Source organism: Stigmatopora nigra, chromosome 19 (assembly GCF_051989575.1).
Source record: "Stigmatopora nigra isolate UIUO_SnigA chromosome 19, RoL_Snig_1.1, whole genome shotgun sequence".
In the NCBI taxonomy this organism is placed as follows: domain Eukaryota; kingdom Metazoa; phylum Chordata; class Actinopteri; order Syngnathiformes; family Syngnathidae; genus Stigmatopora; species Stigmatopora nigra.
The window spans coordinates 414402-432843 of NC_135526.1; the positions used below are offsets into that span (position 1 = coordinate 414402).

General features: G+C 55.7%; 2 protein-coding genes across 9 annotated transcripts; both read right to left on the bottom strand.

Annotated features, from left to right (window-relative positions):
• Positions 1-261: 261 nt before the first annotated feature.
• Positions 262-11300, bottom strand: fnip1 (folliculin interacting protein 1). 8 transcript variants are annotated; one of them, XM_077740380.1, is made up of 25 exons: positions 11017-11155; positions 10853-10921; positions 10071-10339; positions 9875-9977; positions 9664-9745; positions 9461-9489; positions 9341-9366; positions 8995-9185; positions 6586-6715; positions 5918-6058; positions 5706-5806; positions 5551-5625; positions 5389-5477; positions 4965-5048; positions 4282-4353; positions 4033-4168; positions 3723-3918; positions 3438-3523; positions 2563-2709; positions 2263-2432; positions 1251-2163; positions 977-1142; positions 686-886; positions 471-586; positions 262-374 (listed from the first exon to the last, which is right to left on the bottom strand). In XM_077740380.1, the coding sequence occupies exons 2-25, from the start codon at positions 10911-10913 to the stop codon at positions 296-298; spliced, it is 3663 nt and encodes a 1220-aa protein (XP_077596506.1). In that variant the 5' UTR covers positions 10914-10921; positions 11017-11155; the 3' UTR covers positions 262-295. The 8 variants fall into 8 exon arrangements, with proteins under 8 accessions (XP_077596506.1, XP_077596509.1, XP_077596505.1 ...); XM_077740383.1 differs by lacking the exon at positions 9461-9489 and having other exon boundaries at positions 9341-9431; positions 10071-10234; positions 11153-11300; XM_077740379.1 differs by lacking the exon at positions 9461-9489 and having other exon boundaries at positions 9341-9431; positions 11153-11300.
• A 22-nt stretch (positions 11301-11322) lies between these two features.
• acsl6 (acyl-CoA synthetase long chain family member 6) lies at positions 11323-18153 on the bottom strand. Its single transcript, XM_077740397.1, has 21 exons — positions 18010-18153; positions 16460-16668; positions 16277-16391; positions 16109-16173; positions 15884-15985; positions 15701-15800; positions 15431-15609; positions 15172-15204; positions 14974-15025; positions 14751-14824; positions 14569-14646; positions 14346-14480; positions 14091-14225; positions 13892-13987; positions 13607-13679; positions 13124-13212; positions 12891-13007; positions 12669-12812; positions 12489-12590; positions 12328-12399; positions 11323-12220 (listed from the first exon to the last, which is right to left on the bottom strand). Exons 1-21 carry the CDS (start codon positions 18053-18055, stop codon positions 12080-12082), a joined length of 2157 nt encoding a protein of 718 aa, XP_077596523.1. The 5' UTR covers positions 18056-18153; the 3' UTR covers positions 11323-12079.
• Between the last annotated feature and the right edge of the window lie 289 nt (positions 18154-18442).

Below are 18442 nucleotides of genomic sequence, written 5' to 3' on the forward strand. Positions count from 1 at the left end.
TCCTTGTTCCCGAGGATACAGTCGCATATTATCATACGATTCCTGACTTCAGGCTGGTCATAGAAATGAGTTTGTTTCCAGCCCGGTCTCACCCGCTCCTTTGGTAAAAACAAAGTCTTTGGCTTGCTGTCCAAGAAGAAGAAAAGGAAAAAAAGACGACGACATTCAATTCTTGCTCAACAGCACCCTCCTGTGGGACAAGAGGGCATCGCGGCTGTCAGCAGCACAGTGTGTGGTCGAAAAAGGATGGAAAGCGGTTTTGGGGGGGGGGCTATGGGGACGCACCCGGGCGCCCTCACAGCAGAATCTGGGCCACGTAGGGTGAGTGAGTGCTGGCCACGGCGGCTAGGAGCGGGAGGTCGCTGGATTCGATTCTGCAATTCAAGACAGGGAATACAATTCAAGTATGTACTATGTACTAGAAGAAGCTATGTGTACAGACAGGCAGGCATCCAAGAGTGCACGCTCACCCTAAAACCATGCCGAGTTCTTTGACGTGGACTCGCTTTTGGCCCTTCAGGTACTCTGCTAACATCTTGCTCTTGAAGTAGATCTCCTGCAGTCGGTCCTCCAGGTGCATGATGCACTGAGGGGGCGGGGGAGAAGAGCATTCCATTCCATTCCATTCCATTCCATTCCATTCAATTGCAATCAATCACGGGTCAAAAACAAAATGAAGACCTACAAAGTTGGGGGACATGTTGAGCTTGTACAGCTGCTGAGTGGAGTGCAGCAGTCCCGACACCAGGCTGGACACCAGCACCTCCTTGCCCAGCTTGCCGGGGTCGGTGGCTCTCCTCTGGCTGCTGGCCACCTGCACCGTCCACTTGTCCGTGTCGGCCACGATGCACACGGCCTCGGCGATGGGCTCGTCCAGGACCGGATGCTGCCGTCAAAAGTTGCTTGCTTTGCTTGCTTTGCTCGCTCGCTTGTCTGTTTGTTTGTTTTTTTAAAGGACGGCTTCCCCCTCCTTTACCTGGACGGCGTGCGCCAGTTCGGCGGCGAGGCTCTGCCGCAACTTGTCGTCGGCGGGCATGCCGTGCAGGACAAAGTCCGGGACGTAGGTGGGACAGTAGCCTCCGAAAAGGGAACGGCCAAAGTTGGCCACGGTCGGCTTGGAGTAGTTTTCCACCAGCTTGGAGCTGCCAAAAAAAGGGAGTTTTTTTTCCCACCGACTTTGTGTCCCAAATGCTCCCCGATACTCGATTGACAACTTCAATTTTCATTTCTCTCGCGGAGCGTCCACTCACCCGGGGAAGGGCACCGTCACCTCCTCCTGCCAGTCCTCCGTCTCCTCGCTCTCGCTGTCGCCCAGCGCGCTGTCCGAGCTCTCGTTTCGCGGAATCTCCCAGTCGTCCGGGGGCGCCGCCTTACGCCCGGGCTCCTCGCCATCCCCCGGGGGACGGAGCGGGTCTCCGCCGGCGTCCCGTCGGCGCCCGGCCGCCCGGTCCGCCGTCCCGGACTCCGGCGGCTCCTCCCGGCAGAAGCACTCGTCAAAGTGTCCGTCGTCCGGCGCCTCGGGCTTCCACGGGGGGAGCTTGCCGGACACCCGCTGCAGGCGGGGCGGCGGATCGACAAGGCGGAGCTTCCTGTGCTTCTCCATGTCCTCCTCCACCCTCCGCCGCCGACTCTCCGTGTCCGACTCGGGCGAGGTGGAGTCCCCGATGAGGAAGGTGACCTTGGCGGGAGGCGGCGGGGCCCTTTTATCCGGCGGCTTCTTCTCCGGGGAGGAGCCCAGCGGCGGGTCCCCGACGGGAGTGGGCGGCGTCTGGGGCCGGGCCTCGGGCTCCTTCCCCCGGTGGCCTTCCGAGCCGGTTTGCCCCGAAGACGACGGCGGGGCGTCCTCCCCGGGCGCGTCCGGCGGAGCGGACTCCTCCTCCTCCTCCTCCTCGGCCAAGTAGTCGCCGGCGGGCTTGTGCACGGTGACCAGGACGTAGTCCGACTCCTCCACCTCGCCCTTGCGCAAGGAGGTGGTGATGAGCGAGCCGGGCATGACGATGGCCTCGTCCTCGGCGCTGTCCAGCATGTGCGTCTCCAGCAGCTCGGAGCAGCGGATGAAGTAGGTGAGCACGTAGAGGAGGCGTTGCACCAGCTCCTGCCGACGGCCCACCGCCACCGTCCGGGCCAGGCGCACCGGAGAGCCGATGGTGCCGTACAGGTCGCCTGTCCGCAAACACACACACACACACACACGCACGCACACAAAAAGTCCGGGGTGAGATCCACTTCCAAATCCAATGACATTTGGTCGTGCTCTCTCACCCAGCTGCGCCCACAGCGGGTTGTAGGGGTGCGTCTTGGCCAGCATGTCCACGCACGGCGACGAGTGCTTCTCCAGGAAGACCTTGATGGGCGGCTGGCCGTTGGGCATGACCGTGGGCACCCAGGCCAGGTGGTTGGTCAGGACGGCCGTCAGCAAGGCCGCCAGGAACCTGCCCGGGGGAAAGAGGACGTTGGGTCACTGGCCGCCCGCTGGTTAACGCGCTCACCCGGTCCATTTGGCGAAGCCGCGCCCCCCCCCCGCCCCCCGAATTTTGCAATTTTCAAAGCGTGTGACTCAACTGGTTCTTGGAGGCCTGCTCCACCAGCGAGGAAAACTCTCGCATGAAGAGGCTGCACAGGTGGTTCTTTTCCGAGGCGCCCGACATCATGCTCAGCCACACCGGCTCGGCCACGCGGGGCATGCTGTACAGGTCGCATATGGTCATCCTGCAAACACCGGGACCGCAACCAACCTATTATTGTGGGGGAACCGAGAGAAGGCGGCCGCCGCCCGCCGCCGCCGGGAATCTCCCGGCGGCCCGGGACCAAAAAAATTAAAATGCATTTGCCAGTGCTGTATCCCGCCAGTCATCTAAAACTGGTTTAGTGCGTGTTTGTGTGTGTGCCGAGAACAAGAATTAAGTAATCAGGGTGGGGCAACTTTTCGTCTTCACCTGCGGAACAAAGTGGCCTTTAAAAAGCATTATTATTTTAAAGCATTATATTAACTCAAAGGTTTAGCGCTTGGCCGTCACGTCGCAGGTTACTCCGCAGTGTGTGCCGTGCGCTATTCATTTCCTTTTTATTTGCCTTTCTCATTTGAGCAGCTGGTGTTCAATGAGTGCCTCTTGGTGAACAATGGCGGCGCACCATTAAGAAATCTCCCTCATAGGTTAGCTTTCACCAGTAGGCACGTCACCACAGAGCCCGCCCGGCGTGCTTTTGTGGCGTTCCCTCAGGTCAAAGGTGGCCGCGGAGGGAGGGAGGCACGGGCCAGGACGGTTAAATTTAGCCCCGGCCCCGAGGTGAGAATGCGCGGCTATTTTGTTTGCGCCCCGCCCGCCCGCTTGGCCATTCCAGAGTGGGTCGGCTAGGGTTGCCGCCACCGCCGCCGTGTGACCTAAGGCGGGTTAACCTCCAGGCACGCAACAGGGTCGTCAGTGGCGTCTACCTACCGAAATTCAATGAGGCCGTCCACCATCCGGCTGTAAGCCATGGCCCTCTGGCTGGCGTCGGCTGACCGTCGGCTCATCTTCATGGCCTTGTGGGAACAGGGGGGTTGGGGGGGGGGGGGTCACACGTCACGCCTTCTAAGTTCTCACTCTTTGGAATTTACGAGAAGGCGGCGCGCCAGGAACGCCGCCGGGCCACCACCGCCACCGCGTAAGCAATATTTCATCACAATGTCAGTCAGTGGCTGCCATGTGACAGCTGACTGTCTGCGGGGGGCGCCGGCTCACCTGTTCGATGGCGCTCTTGAGCTTGTTCACGTGGCTTTCAAAGAGGGGAAAGTGCGAGAAGAAAAAGTCCTGGAAGCGCCCGTTCTCCTCGGGGTCGGACGACAGCGTGAAGATGACGCCGATGGCGATCTTCTTCTTGCGGCCCAGGCCCTGCCCGCCGCTCTCGTCCGACATGTTGAAGCTCTCCTCCGCCGACCTGCCGGGTGGACGGATGGCAGAGGTTGACGGGCGTGGCCCCGGAGAGTGGGCGGAGCCCCCCCCCCCTTCCACCCCCCCACCCCCCGGGTCGGCCGGCGCCCCACGGGCTGACCAGCGCGGGAAGACGCCGTTCTCCAGGCTGGTGGTCTGGCTTCGCCGCCAGCGCCGCTGGTAGCTGGAGGCGCAGCTGCTGGTCAGCGAAGAGCCGGGCGACGGGAAGGGCGTGATCAGGAGGCTGCTCAGGGACGCTGACGAAACATTTCATTCAAATCATTTGGACTTTTCTTTGGAGTAAGAGCGGACGGATCCGTCCAGAGTTCCAACACCGCGAGTCCCCTTTTGCCCGCGCCGGTCCAGCCACCTGAACGGGCGATGCCGCTGTCTGGCTCGTCGCACGGCCCTCGCCCCGGCATGTCCACGGGGTGACTGTGGCCTGATCCGGAAGAGACACAGACAAAGGGCACGAGATAAAAAGACGGTCCATCCCGAGCAGTGCCAGGCTGGACTGGTGCCCAATTCAACCGTTTGCTCTGGACTCTGACACTCGACGCACTAAATTGAGGCAAAAGCAGAGCGTCCAATGGTGGCCTGAATCCAGCCTGGCATCACATGTACAAAAAATGCATCGTGCAACACTTCACACATGCCATTTGACAAATAATCGAGGCGCCGTTCCCATCTTGGAAAAAATCTCCAAAGCAGACTGCAAAGAAGTGGTTTACAGTCAGGATAATTGGAGGCTAAAGATGACCTCAATGATTACCAAAAGTCACCCAAAGACACCGTTAGTACCACATTAGTCAAATCCGGGCGCAACAAACACACATTTCCAGCAAGTGCCGTTTAGGATTATTCTCCGGGAAAAGCGTCACCGTCGCCGGCAAAGCGGTCTGATGGGAAAGGCGACCCCCGCCCCCCCAAAAAATGGCCCCGTAGCCACCGTCCAGCATGCGAGCACAAGAGAGGAGGCATGCAAGTGGAGGGAAAATGACGGCCGTGTTTGGCCGGCTCTTTTTTTCAGATTTTTTTTTTTCTTTCGCCAACCTGAAAAGAAAGATGCGCTCTTGATGAGACGCAGCGGGCCCTGTTCCGAGAAGGCCCGTCGAGGGCCGCACACTTGAGAAAATCCTGCGCCGCACAAACGTGGAAAAGGAGACAGAAAAAAACAGACAGACAGACAGACAGAGAGAGAGAAAAAGGTGGCAAGAATGACGTCAGGGAGGGACAAAAGGAGGATGAGATGCACAAAAAAACAAAAAACAATCCTTGTTAGTGAACAAAGAGGGAGGAAATTGGAGGCCGTTTCGATAGCAAACTTAATCCCAAACGGCTCAATTGGAATGAGCTAAAATGTCCGCTCGGAAGCAAAAGCCACCACAACGAGTGCCTCTCCTCGTGAACGTCCTAGCCATTGGCTCAATTCAAAAAGAAAGTAACAAAAGACAAATCTTGTCGTCGCTACGCTTACCTAGGTTCCCCAGGAGCCCCGTGTTTTGATCGGGCCGCAGGACGGCGTTGCCCCCGTCCTGCGCGATGAACTCCAGACTGTCCTGTAACCTGGCAAGAAAAAGAAGTAGAAGTGGAAAATGAGGGTAAAGGCCATGGCATGGGCGCGTGTGTGCACGCTCACGTGTTGAGGCTGCCGTAGACGCTGCCTCCCGTCCTGGCCGTGAACACCTTGCTCAACATGAGCTGGGGCGGCGACCTGACGAGTGCCCAAAGGACGCCGGTGAGAAGAGGGGGACCGCCGTCGCCCCCCCAAAAAAGAAGGAAGATTCCCCTCACCTAATTTGGTGGATTTTCAGCGTGGAACCTTTGTAGCTCATGGCCACCGAGCCAAACATCATCTCCCCCAACATGACCACGTCGGACGAGCACCTGGAAGCCTGCCACGGGGCGAGACAGAGTGACAGAAAGGTTTTCGAGAAGGTTTTCGAGAAGTGTGCCGGGCGGCCAGCCCAAAGCGACCCCCCCCCCCCCCCACCCCCTTTGACTACCTGGAAACGGAGGCCCGGCTCTTTGCTTTCTCTGGCGCTTTCCGAGGCGCAGGACGACGACGACGAGCTGTCCAGGGAGCTGCTGCTGCCACCCGTGGCTCGGAGCCGGAAGCATTTGCCAAACATTTTACCCTCCGTGGCCTGTGGGCGAGACCATTACACCTTGATAAATATGGAAAGTGCTCACGTCACGCCATTCTTTCCGGCGGCGGACCCGGCCGGACGTGGCCCCGGGATAAAATAGGCCCCCAGAGAAATCGAGGGGACGTCCCAGAATAACCCCCCCGGGGAACCCGTCATGTGTCATGGGTCATAAGGTGATAAATGAAGAGTGAAGGCGGTGCAAAAAAAAAAGCAAAGCGGGAATGCGGTAACCAATTCTTCTTGACAAATGACACCTTGCGCAATAGACGTCAGCCCGCCCACTTGACAAGGCGCTTCTGTGCACGTACGGCGGAGGCACAGCAGACGTGTCGTGCGCTCGTTAATGAAGAGGAATGTTTCTGCCTGCCTGAGTGCGTGCGTGCCTGCGTGCGTGCGTGCGTGTGTCATTTGTGTACACGGAGGCCAGCGGCATGTGACTGCCTGTCACATGACGGGACCCGGAGAAGCGGCCGCCCGCCGGCAATAAATAGTCGGTTCCGAGCCGCGGCGCAAACGAGACTCACGGCAACGTGGACGTCCTCGGCGGCCCTCTTCTTGGCGTTGGAGTCAAAGAGGACGTTGCGGCCCCGCCTCTCGCAGTCCTGGTACACGATCAGCCGGATGTGAGCGGGCTCCAGCTGAGGAATGGGCCAGCTGCCAGGGAAACAAAACAAGAAGCCTGCTCACAACACCATGCTTGACCCCTTGCCACAAAGACCCAAAATACGCTTGGGCTTTTCAAATTGCCTCAGGTTGAGCTTGAGAGTTCAGGCTGAAAAAAAGGCTTCCCAGGCTTTAAATGGACAACTGGGCACAAATCCACCGTGATTTATGTCCATTGGCTCTAGCAAAGGACACGTATATATTTATATAGCGACACACACACACACACACAGACACACAGACACTGGAGCATGTATCTTGGAAAGCTATTACATTAGTATGGCAAGACAAAAGCCATTGGCAAGGGCGTCACTTGATCCTAAATCCCCGGAAAAAGCGCGCCGCGGCTTGTTGACACATTCGGTGCCATGGCCAACACAACGCGGAGACGGCGGCCCACTTGACTGACGCCTTTGTTTGGAAGATGACAGCCAGAGGTCGGAGGCAAAAGGAAGATACAAAAGGCATTCTGTCAACCGCGCCCCGTCAAAATGCCGACAAATATTGATCCGAAAGGAAGTGCTCCGTTTTGGACCAAAGAAAGATGCACTTAGTCCCTACCTGGGCATGGCGGCGACTGCACCGGCGGCGGCTGCCCCGGGACGGCTCCCTCGGCCGCCAAGAATAACAGCCGACTCCCGTCGCACCACACGAGACGGGTCAGGTGATTGCGGCGTGAGCGGTGGGCAGGCTTTTCCTGATATTCATTTGAATGAGATGACCCCAACTTCCAAGCGTGGCCATTTGATAACGCCTCCAAAGCAATTTGACTGTCATAATCATCATCGTACACCGTGTTGTCACACACACACACACACGGTGGACAGGCATGTGATTGATGAAAGCCTCACATGACACAGGCTAGGTTGCGAAAGTATGTCGGCCGTGCACTAAGCCGGCCTTTCTCTTCTTTTGGGGAGTGGACACCAGCCGGAATCATTGGCCTCGGTGGCTAGAAGTTTGGGGCAAAATCAGTGACAACTTAAACACTAGTTGCCACGAGTCGACCGATGTGTAACCTTGGCCGGCCTGTCGGTGACGGCGGATGGACGTCTATCGCCGTCAATGCCATCCAACGACTTTAGAGTGGCTTGAGACGTGATGACGTCACACGGGCCGGTCGCGTTTGGCACGTCGCTAGCCGGGACAGTGTCTCGCGAGTTGCACTGTGTCTGTGTTTTTGTGTGAAGATAACCAAAAAAGCCACGTGACTGCAATACACTCACACAAGTAGCCGCGGGGGTGACAAACATGCGACACAGTCACTTGGAAGTATTTTACGTACGACGGCGCTTGACACTCTTGCCTTGGGTTAGCACAGCTAGCTCGCTAGCGGGCTAACCCCTCGCCAGACCGTAACAAGTCGCCCACTTTATACAAAGCCGAACTGACACATTGCCACAGCCTCCCAGTTCAATAAAAAGACGTCATAAAGCATGAGAAAGCGTTCAATTGGTAAATAGTGTAGTCGTAACGCACGCACGCACGCGTCCGCATGAGCTACCTGAAAGCTGGCTCGTCTTTGTTACATCGCTGCGGAGGTGGCGAAAAGGCGCTCCTCTTGTTGAAAAGTTTCTGAAACAGAGTCGGAGGCATTCTCTACCAAAATGTGAAGGGCTTGCTCTTGGGGGGGGGGTGACAAACTATTCCGTTTTGTTTTCTTCCTCTTCAAATCCACGAGCCAATCTTGTTCCTTGTAACCGTCTCCATGGGTGTCATAGTCATATGACAAGCTTAGTCACGGGAGCCACTTGGCAACCGGACTAGCCCAGCGTTTTTCTGATTGGCTGCACGGGCGAGGGAATTATCGGACTGGCTGGTTATTTTTGGAGTCCATACCACGTGGTCAAAAGGTGGGCCCTCTGTTGATGTTTGGCGTAGGGCAACGTGTCATGGCTGAACCAACACAAATGCGCCGTAGACGAACTTGCAAACGAATACATTATTTATTATCACACTTTTTTTCTTCACCCGGCGTAAACGCCTTCAAACAAGACACTGCAACGTGGACGGAATGCCTGAATGAAAGTACACGAAACACTTCATGGGTGTAAATACCACGGACGTGGTTACTTAACAGTACATAATCCAAAAAATCCCATTGGTCCAGTTACACACGTCTGACATCTAGCGGTCATTTATCAATATAAACGTCGACTTTGAAAGTCTGACAAAAATCCTTAACTTCGAGAAACAGACTTTTTGGGGGGGAAACTATTCCGCATTACGGCACAGACGGTTCAAAGTGAAAGCCTGTGAGTAAGGCGTACCGCTTTCGATTTTTCCTCAAGAACTCCTGCTGGGAAGAGCTGTCATCAAAGTGGAAAAACTTGACCTCCTCCTCCTCCTCCTTCTTCTTTTGGGAAGCCGGTGTCTCCGGGGAGCCCTCCCGTTTAGTGACCGGAGCAATTTGAGAGCTAGTCAACTTCTTGTATGTGATGCGCCTCCTGGCATGGGCAGACTAAAGAAAGGAGAATACAGTGACAGCGATAGGCAACATATTCCTTCTGCTTTTGAAAGATAAATCATCCATTTTCATGCAATACGTCTACTTGTAGAATGTTTTAAAGTTTGGTTTGAAACCCTCACAGATCATTTGAACCCATCATTGCTTACCTTAAGGGACTTGCCCTTTGAGTTGTCTGTAGATTGGAAGGCAATCATAGACAAGGGGTCAAAGGGATGGCACTTGTCACAAAATGTACCGCTGTTGTAACAATGAAAAGGATCATTTACCCAGACGAGATTGACACACGCCCCGATCACTGCACAAATGTGACAAAAATGTTAGTGAATCATTTCTGAATGAATGGGGGGAAGGAGGGAGGGAGGGAGGGAGGGAGGGAGGGATGGAGGGATGGAGGGATGGAGGGATGGAGGGATGGAGGGATGGAGGGATGGAGGGATGGAGGGATGGAGGGATGGAGGGATGGACTTACCTATTTTGGCACTCTGTGTTGACCAAAATGGCAGTGGTGGTGGTGTCTGAAAACACTGGACATTTTTTCCCCAAAGAGCTCCCTAAAAGCAGCAAAAACATGTCTCAAATATCCCAGAGTTTCTGAAAAATGGACCAAATTGATTCGGAACATTTCGATCTAGATGTGCTTAAGCCTCAGCGGAGGCCTAACAAAAGCCTTCTTCATTTACCCAGGATGGGCGTCAGGTCGACGGGCTGGTACGTGCCGATACGCTTGTGGCCACTGGACACCAGGGTGGAGTTCTTCACCTCGGACCACCGGAGACCGGCGTCCTTGGGGGTTAAAGGAAGGAAACGTTCCCGTCACCGACGCGCGGGACTCCACATTGACCAAAGAAAAGTTGACGTCGTCGTCGCCGGGCGGACCTCGGGTCCATCGGAAGGGCTGAAAGTCTCCGGGTTAGAAAGGCTGGCGGAGGATTCCCAGTCAACGTGGTCCGGGGAGCCACTCGGCTTCTTGGGAAGCCGTGTCACCGTTATCCCAGTCTCAACTGGGTTGGACCTCGCCTGACCCAAAGTCACCTGTGCAACTAATGGTGAAAATGAGGAGGATGTTGTCGTTGTTGTTGTTGTTGTCGTCATCGGCCAGATGCAGTTGGCAACGTGATGATGGGGTTTAACTTGCGAGGAGGGCCCTGCAAAAAAGACAACATGCCAAGCCAAATAGGACCCTTGCATGGGTGTACTGACTGACTTTTTCTTCTTCTTCTTTTTTGGACATATTGAAAAATGGTCTACTCGACAGCAGTTGACACGTTTTATACTAATGGGAATAAAATCAACCGTTTGGCAGTCATTAACGGTCCGAAACGTCCCGTCCATTTTGACTGGCCCGGGGCGAAGGAACATCCCAGTTCTAATGTCAAGAATGGCACTGACTTTGGCTAACATTAGCACTCGCAGCCAATGCTCTTTTTTGAATCGAAACAGCACGTCTATCTATCGACGTCAGTGGCAGTCAATGACTTAATTCGGCTCTTGCAGCACGCTCGTTTTAACGTCATCGAAAACGTTCCATTAAAGTGACCGACTGCTGCAATCGAGCTGCATGCCTTCCCTCTTCTAAAAGGACGAATCCCCGCTAGCTTGGAGACCAATTTGCGCATTTACAAGTGATATTTGGTCGTGTAAACAATTGTTTTTCTTACCCGGTCGCCGGAACGGAGGGAGCTTGAAAGTCCTGTCTGCTTTGACACAGTGACGCTTCATTTGAAACCCTGTCAGTTGGGAAATAAAGGAAATAGCCACCTGCTAAGTTAGTTTGAAACTTATTCGGGAGTAGCTAGCTAGCTAGCCAGCTAACGTCAGCCACCTTAGCTAGCGTCCAGTCAAGATCGGCATAGTCGTAAACGAGCCAAAGATAACTTTTTGTTTGATTGTTTGTGTTGTCATGCACTAAACACATTCGTTCTTCAAATGATATATTATGAACGAGGGTAGACACTTGCCTCTTATTTTGCCAGCCAATTAAGGTCAATTTGGTCCAGCTGCAGTACTTCTTCCCCTATGTTTAGCATTAAGATTCTTCTGGATGAACATTTGAAAATCTCATCTCGCTTTCTGAACCGCTTTATCCTCACTAGGGTCCGTCCAAATACAAAATATCAAAGGAGACAGGTTCAAAATCATTTCAGATTGTTTATTTGGTGGACCTGCTCTCCCTCATACCTCCACTCATCATCATCATCATCATCATAATAATAATAAGGATATGCTGTTGGACTGCCAAATCAAAGAAATAAATAGGTACGCATTTTGCCCCGCTCTAGACGCACTCAATTAAAAGAAAAAGAAGTGGGGAAAATCTCATTCAAACTGCAGACTCGAGGAGTCAATAAATAAGCTCACATCTATGGTGTAGCTGTCATGTATGTACGTACATAATTCATGTTCACGCTACGGAACAACAATCTTGAAAAGCTCTACAATACCTGTGTGTGTGTGCGCGTGTGTGATTTATAAAATAAAAAAAAGTCAAATCAAGTAAAAGCCGCTGCTTGATTAAAAGTGAACGGTCGCTCAGTATTTTTCACCAGGAAACAACTGCATGCACTGCACCGGCGACTCCTGCTTTTTGTCCCTTATGCGGGGGAAAAACAAAAAGGAAGTCAAGTCAAGTCAAGTAAAAGGAAAAGGTGGATGTCGGTCGGGGGTACTCCTCACAAATGGCCGAGCCACTACTGGTAAGGCAGGAGGCACCCTTGCGTGAACCTACCAACAAACTAAAAAAAATCATGTCCTGGATGTTTTATGTAAAAGTGTTGCATGACTATCTGGATGGGGGGGGGGGGGGGGGGTTATGTTGTCGTCGTTGATCTTGTTCTTTTTGCTTCTTGTCCCCCCCCCCAAAAAAAACATGGTCGTTTTTGTCATCATCACATGGAGATGGCGCTGTAGAGCTGCTCGATCCTCTCCTTGAAGAACTCCCGCAACTCGGGCCGTTTGGCCTTCAACGTGGGCGTCAGCAGGCCATTCTGGATGGAGAACATCTCGCCGTGGATGTAGATGTTCTTCACCTGGCCGCGCGCGGATGGAGCGCCGGCACAGCGGTTTGGCCTCGTTAAAAAAGCCCGCCGCGTTTCGGATGTCATTTCTTGACACGGACGCTGGCTCGCTCACTCACCTGCTCAAAGGAGCGCAGAGAACTGGCCTTGCCCAGACGCACCAGGTCCTCCAGGATGGCCTTTTTGACTTCCTGTGGACGCCGGGCGGTGCTCCGTCACCACCCCCGGAAAAATGCCACGTCCCCACACCCCGCTCGTCGGCCAGTGCGCCACCACCTACCGTGTTTTTGCACAGGTCCTTGTAGGTACCCAAGATGCCTTTCTTCTTGGCCCAGGACGGCATGACCTCCGGGTCCGGAACCACGATGCCCACCAGGCACGACTGAAGAGAAAGATGGGGAACGGCTCGGAGAGGTCGGGGGAGCGGAGGCGGGGGCAGAAGGGGGAGGATTGGACGGACCTGCAGGCTGTCTCCGTGCACGTAGAGTTGGGCCACGGGCTCGCTGCGGATGTAGATGTTCTCGATCTTCTCGGGAGAGATGTACTCGCCCTGGGCCAGCTTGAAGATGTGCTTCTTTCGGTCCACGATCTTCAGCGTGCCGTTCTGCAAAAAAGTTCCTGAGCGCTAAGTCCTCCCGTCGCGGTGTTGGCGGCGGCGGCGGCACGTCCGCGCAAAACTCACGGGCAGCCATTTGCCGATGTCGCCCGTGTGGAGCCAGCCGTCGGGGTCCAGCGTCTCGGCGGTCCGCTCGGGGTCTTTCAGGTAGCCCTTGAACACGTTGGTCCCCTTGACGCAAACCTGAGCGGGGACAAAAGAAGAAGAAAAAAAAAAACTCAAACACACATTTTTGAATACTTCATTTAAAAAAATGGTGAAATTCCACCAAATAAATGGTGGTAGTTTCCAATACTTACCTCTCCCTCTCCCTTAGCAGCAAAGTAGTTCTTTTCTGGAACATCCACCAGTTTGATGAGGTTGCACGGTAGCGGTGCGCCCACGTGACCTCAAAGTTGGAGAGAAAGGGGAAAAAATGGATATAAAAAGCAAAAAAGAAACCCGAGTCATGCAAGATATTCTGTGCAATATTGTTGTAGTACCAGTACATCTACAGCAGGGGGTAGTACATTTTGTTAGCAAGCTCACAATGACTTTATGGACACATGGTTCTGACAGCTATTGCCAATTGGACACTTGACACTTTTAACCCTTTGTAGAGTATACCTGACTTTGAATAGTCACCTAGACAAAAAAAATATCCCAACTCCGATCGTGCTAGTAACCTCATTCTGACTGACGTTTGTCTATCGTGTCCACGTCTTTCTTTTATGGCGCCTTCCTAACCTCTGGGAAGTGGGATCAAGATCCCGCGTCCCGTTGCATAAGCGGCGCTCGCTCACCTGGCGTCCAGTCGCCGGGCGTGGTGAAGGTGCATCCGGCCGTGCACTCCGTCTGCCCGTACGCTTCGTACACCTGCGGGAGGAATGGGGAATCACTTTGGACGGGAAGGCGCACCGACTTTTGGCGTTGGGCAAAAATAGCGATCAGACGGCAGGAAAACCCGGGTGACCCGCATGAAAATCATTACAGGCAACCTATGTGCCAATTGCAACCACTATATTTTGGTCTGACCATTGCTTCAAGGTCATTTGAGTTGAACTTGAATCAGTGTGTGCGTGCGAGACCTGGCATCCTAAAGCCGCTCTGAGGAAGCCCAGCACCGTCGGCGAAGTGGGAGCCGCCCCCGTGATGATCATCCTTAGTCTCCCACCCAGGCTGGCCTGCCACCCATGCAAACAAACACATATAACTTTTTTTTTGGTCTGGGCTTTTTTCGTAGGGCCCGGAGGTATTCGGTAGGCGTGGCCCGGAAGCGTGGCTTACCTGAATTTTGCCAAAGAAGATCTTGTCCCAGAGACTGTCGCTGCGAATGACGCCGCGGGCCACCTCGGCGCCTTTTCTCTTGGCGGCAAAGTTGAGAAGCCAGCGCTTCCAGGGGCTGTCGGCCTGGCTAAAGATCTGCCGGCGGCGGCGGACGGGCGGGCGGGCCAGCGGTTAGCGTTTCTCTGACCAGTTGCCCAGAAAACGGCATGACCCCCCCCCCCCCCCCCCCCTCCCCGTGCGCGTTCCAAATCTCACCTTGTCGTACATGCGGTTGAGCAGGCGGGGAACCACGGGGAAAATGGTGGGCCGGAGGGCCTTCATGTCGTCCGGCAGCAGGCGGATGTCGCCCTGGTAGAAGCCGATGCGGCCCCCGTGACAGTACACCACCGACTGGGAAATACAGAGTCAGAGCGCCGCCTTTTGCTCTTCTTGGGATAAAAGACATCAGGTGGAAGGAAGGCGTCCTTTCCACGCTTACCTGGATCAACCTCTCGAACATGTGAGCCAGCGGCAGGAAGGAAATCAGGCAGTCGTCCCGATTGGGGAAAATGACTTTCTGCAAAAGGAGAAGAAGAAAAATGAGCCGGAAAAGAAAAGACGAAAGCAAAAACAAACAACCCCCCCCCCCCCCCCCCCCCCCAAGCCATTCTCCCCACTCACGTCGGTCACTTTGAGGAAGCCCGAGAAATCGGCCACCACGTTCCCGTGGGTCAGCATCACGCCCTTGGGGTTTCCTGAGTCGGAGACGTAGAAAAAAGAAGAAGAAGAAGAAGAAAGCAAAAAAAGGACATTTATGCCAAATTGGATTGGATTGGATAACTTTATTGGTCATGTCACAGAGCGCCTCCAAAAGGATGGACTCAGGAGGGTTATCTGTGGTCACCTGTCGTTCCACTGGTGAAGCAAACGATGGAAAGGTCCTCTGGCGAGGGAGGCTGAAGGAAGACACAGTTCAACGTCTCTCTCGACAAGACAAGGTCTCATGGAGAGTGAAGGCGGCAAAACAACCAAATGTGCATTGTCCACACACGGGTGATTGCAAAAGGTGCTCTGACCGCTGGCTCCGCTCGTCAATACTCACTAAAGGATTGCGATGGTGATCTCGGCCCAGCGCCTGCGGGCCACATAGGAGGCGGGTTAATTCATCCAATATTTCTTTGCCGGCAAGCGCTCGCCTTTCCGTGGAAACGCACGCCGCCGCTGACAAACCCGTTTGCCGTGTTTTGAGAAAAAAAAAGCCCAGAGATGTCACGGCGAGGGCATCGCGGGAATGCCACCCACGCACGCACGCACGCACGCACGCACGCACGCAAATGTCATGGGGGCGACGCCGTGCGTACCTCCACTTCCCCCATGGCCTGCACGTGGACGCCGCAGCCACGGCCGCGCTCCACCAGCGCCGCGTCCAGGGCGTCCATGAGGACGATGCGACGCAGCGGCGGCGTCTGGCCGCCTTCCACGTTGGCCAGCAGCACCACGGCCTTGTCGGCCTTGTCGCAGATGACCGTGGAGATGTCGGCTGCGGACACACGGTCGTCCGGCTTCAAAAGCCACGGCCACTTCCGTCGGCGCCACCTCAAGCTCCGTCCCGAGTCTATTTGGGCTCTTACCGGTGTCGATGATGAAGCGGATGGCGTCGGGACCTAGCGTGTCGTACAGGGGCACCACCGCCATGGAGTACGTGTAGCACGCCAGCTCGGCGATGATCCACTGGGGGCGAAAAAAAGCAAGAATGGCTATTTTAGAGGAGGGGGTTGGGGCAACCCTCAGGGAGGGAGCTGTGACGGCCTGACCTCGGGACGGTTTTGAGCAAAGACTCCGATGAATTGGTCCGGTCTGGCCCGGCAGCCCTGGTGCAGCAGGCCCGATCCCAGATGCTCGGCCCGGCAGCTCACCTGCAAGGACCCCAGCCATCGGACCCCGAGTGGGTGTGCCCGGCGGGAGCCATTGGCCGGGAGCCATTGGCCGGGAGCCATTGGCCGGGAGCCATTGGCCGGCCTCACGGCGCTCCGTCTCACCTCTTTGTAGGACATCCACTTGTAAGGCTGATTGGGGAGCCGCCAGCCCAGGCAAGGGCCGTCGCCTGCGAGCGAGTAAGCAGCGCTTCTCAGTTGACGCCTCCGCCAACCCGTGGGAGCGCTTAAGCCATGGGGGGGGGGGGGGGGGGGGAGTCGCTCGGCGCCTACCTGAAATGTGGAGGCCTCGTCGAAAGACCTCGTACATTGTCCTGGCGTCGTCGTGGTAATGAGTCAGCAGCTTGGAGGCGTCTCCCATCATGGACCTGCGAGCCCCGCCTTCAAGCTGCGGGAAAATTGACAGGTCTACGCCTCGGGCAAAATCCAAACCGGCCGCCGGCCGTCCGCTCTTACCGGCACCTCCTGGGACTGGTGCAGGAGGCCGCAGGGGGGCTTGATGGCTCGCGGCCTGGTGGCCAGCCAGTAGGCCAGCAGGGCGGCCAGGGCGCCCGCGCCCACCAGCGCCGAGGCGGCCGAGCAGCCCAAGAAGTCCACGTCGGGCACCCGGAGGCCGCCCAGGATCTCGCGGCCCTGCGTCCTCTCCATCAGCGTGGAACTCAGCTCTGGCCAATGGCGCAAGACGTTAGCGTGGGCAGGCACGTCCACCTAAATAGCGCGTCTGGTGGACGGCTTTTGTCCGCTTGCGTTTGGGCTCCGACAAGGGAGGACATCTGGCACTTTTTGGAGTTGACTCAGCTGTTGCGCTCCCCTCCCCCCCACTATGTCAAAGCGAGTGTCCCGCGGCCTCCCCGGAGACGCGCGCGGAGGTGGCATGAACCTCCAAAGTTTATTGCTACAGCTGGTGGCGGCCAGCGGCGGCCAGCGGCGGCCAGCGGCCAGGGAGCGCTCCCGCCTGGGTCTCGTGGTGGCGTCAGGAAGGCCCGCCCCATCGGGCCATGTCGCGGCCGCTAAGCGTCCAGCTTGAGCACGCCAAAGCCTATTAAGGCTGAGACGGATGGACGCCTCTAACCTGGATTTGGGCCTGCCAAACCATCCCGTTCCATTTCCCCCAGGAGCCCGGCGGCAAATGCCCATCCGTGGCAGTTAGCACTAAATGACCTCTAAACGGCGGTGGATTCAAATTCCAAGAAGAGCAAGGAGTAGGATGGCAGGCACCCTTGCATTTTTAATGGCCACCGGGGGCCAGCTGAGGGACGGATGGCCGGCCTGCCGGGTGTCATTTTACGCTCCCACCGTTGCTCACGACTCCATTTGAATTGAACACGTAACGCACGTGCTTTGTGCACCACCACGCACGGACGGGACGGGCTCCGTCAATTTGCCGATGGACAGCCAGCGAGCCACGCCGGAGCGCCACAAACTATGAAACTATGACGGCCTGGCCGTTCAAACTATGAAAAATGTCCCCGTAGCCGTGAACTAGCGACGGTGACAGAGCGGCGATGATAATATTTGGGAGAGAGCTAGCGAAGAGGCACGTGTGCTACCAGGCCCACAATTGCTCCCCCTCCATCTTTTCCAGCACCGCCTCTCTGGTGGACAGCTCCCGTCCCCTCGTCCAATCGGCTTGGATCTCCACGTCATTGGAACTAATGAGAACCCCCCCCCCCCCCTCCATCTCCATGATGCATGGCGGAGGACATCGGAACGAAGAAGAGAATAACCTTTTCTGGGCACTCTCGCTGCATTGGTCCCTTTTTACGCAGTACCCAGAAGGCGGAATTGATTTCCCTGATGTCACTGGCCTTGGCTTGGGTTAGCATCTGGCATAAATCCCTTCCATCGCATTCTATTTTTGTTTTTTTAAAGGGGTCGGGGGGTGGATGAAATGGAACGAGGAGAGGGCAATATATGGCGCAGGCTGCGTCACCCTCCCCCATTCGAAGGCACCAAGGTGAAGGAGGGAGGGGACAATAATGACGGTTAATGACGAAAAGACTCACCCAAAAGGATCCACAGCGAGCCGGACACCAGCACGAAGGCGAGCATGACTGTCTCATGTGGACTGGGGGTTGCATGGGTGGGAGGGGGTGAGGGTCCCGGCTTGTGCGGCGGCGGCGGCGGCAGCGGCGTGGGCCGTGGACTGGACGGAGGCGATGCTTGCTGCAAAGAGGCACCGGCAATCTGGAGATTAAGGAGGGGGGGGGGGAGTGCAGGAGGAGGGAGGGAGGGAGGAGGGGAGGGGGAGATGGCGAGAGGGGGAGTGGTGGCGTCAAGGCGGTGCAGAGCACATCCTCCCGCTACGAACAAAAAAAAAAGAATCACCGATGGGATTTGCGCTTTAAAATGGTGGGACAAAAAGAAGCCATATTTCTCCATTTTGGATTTTTTTGGTTTTTTAAATTCGCCCACAGATGGAGAGAGAGAGAGGAGGCA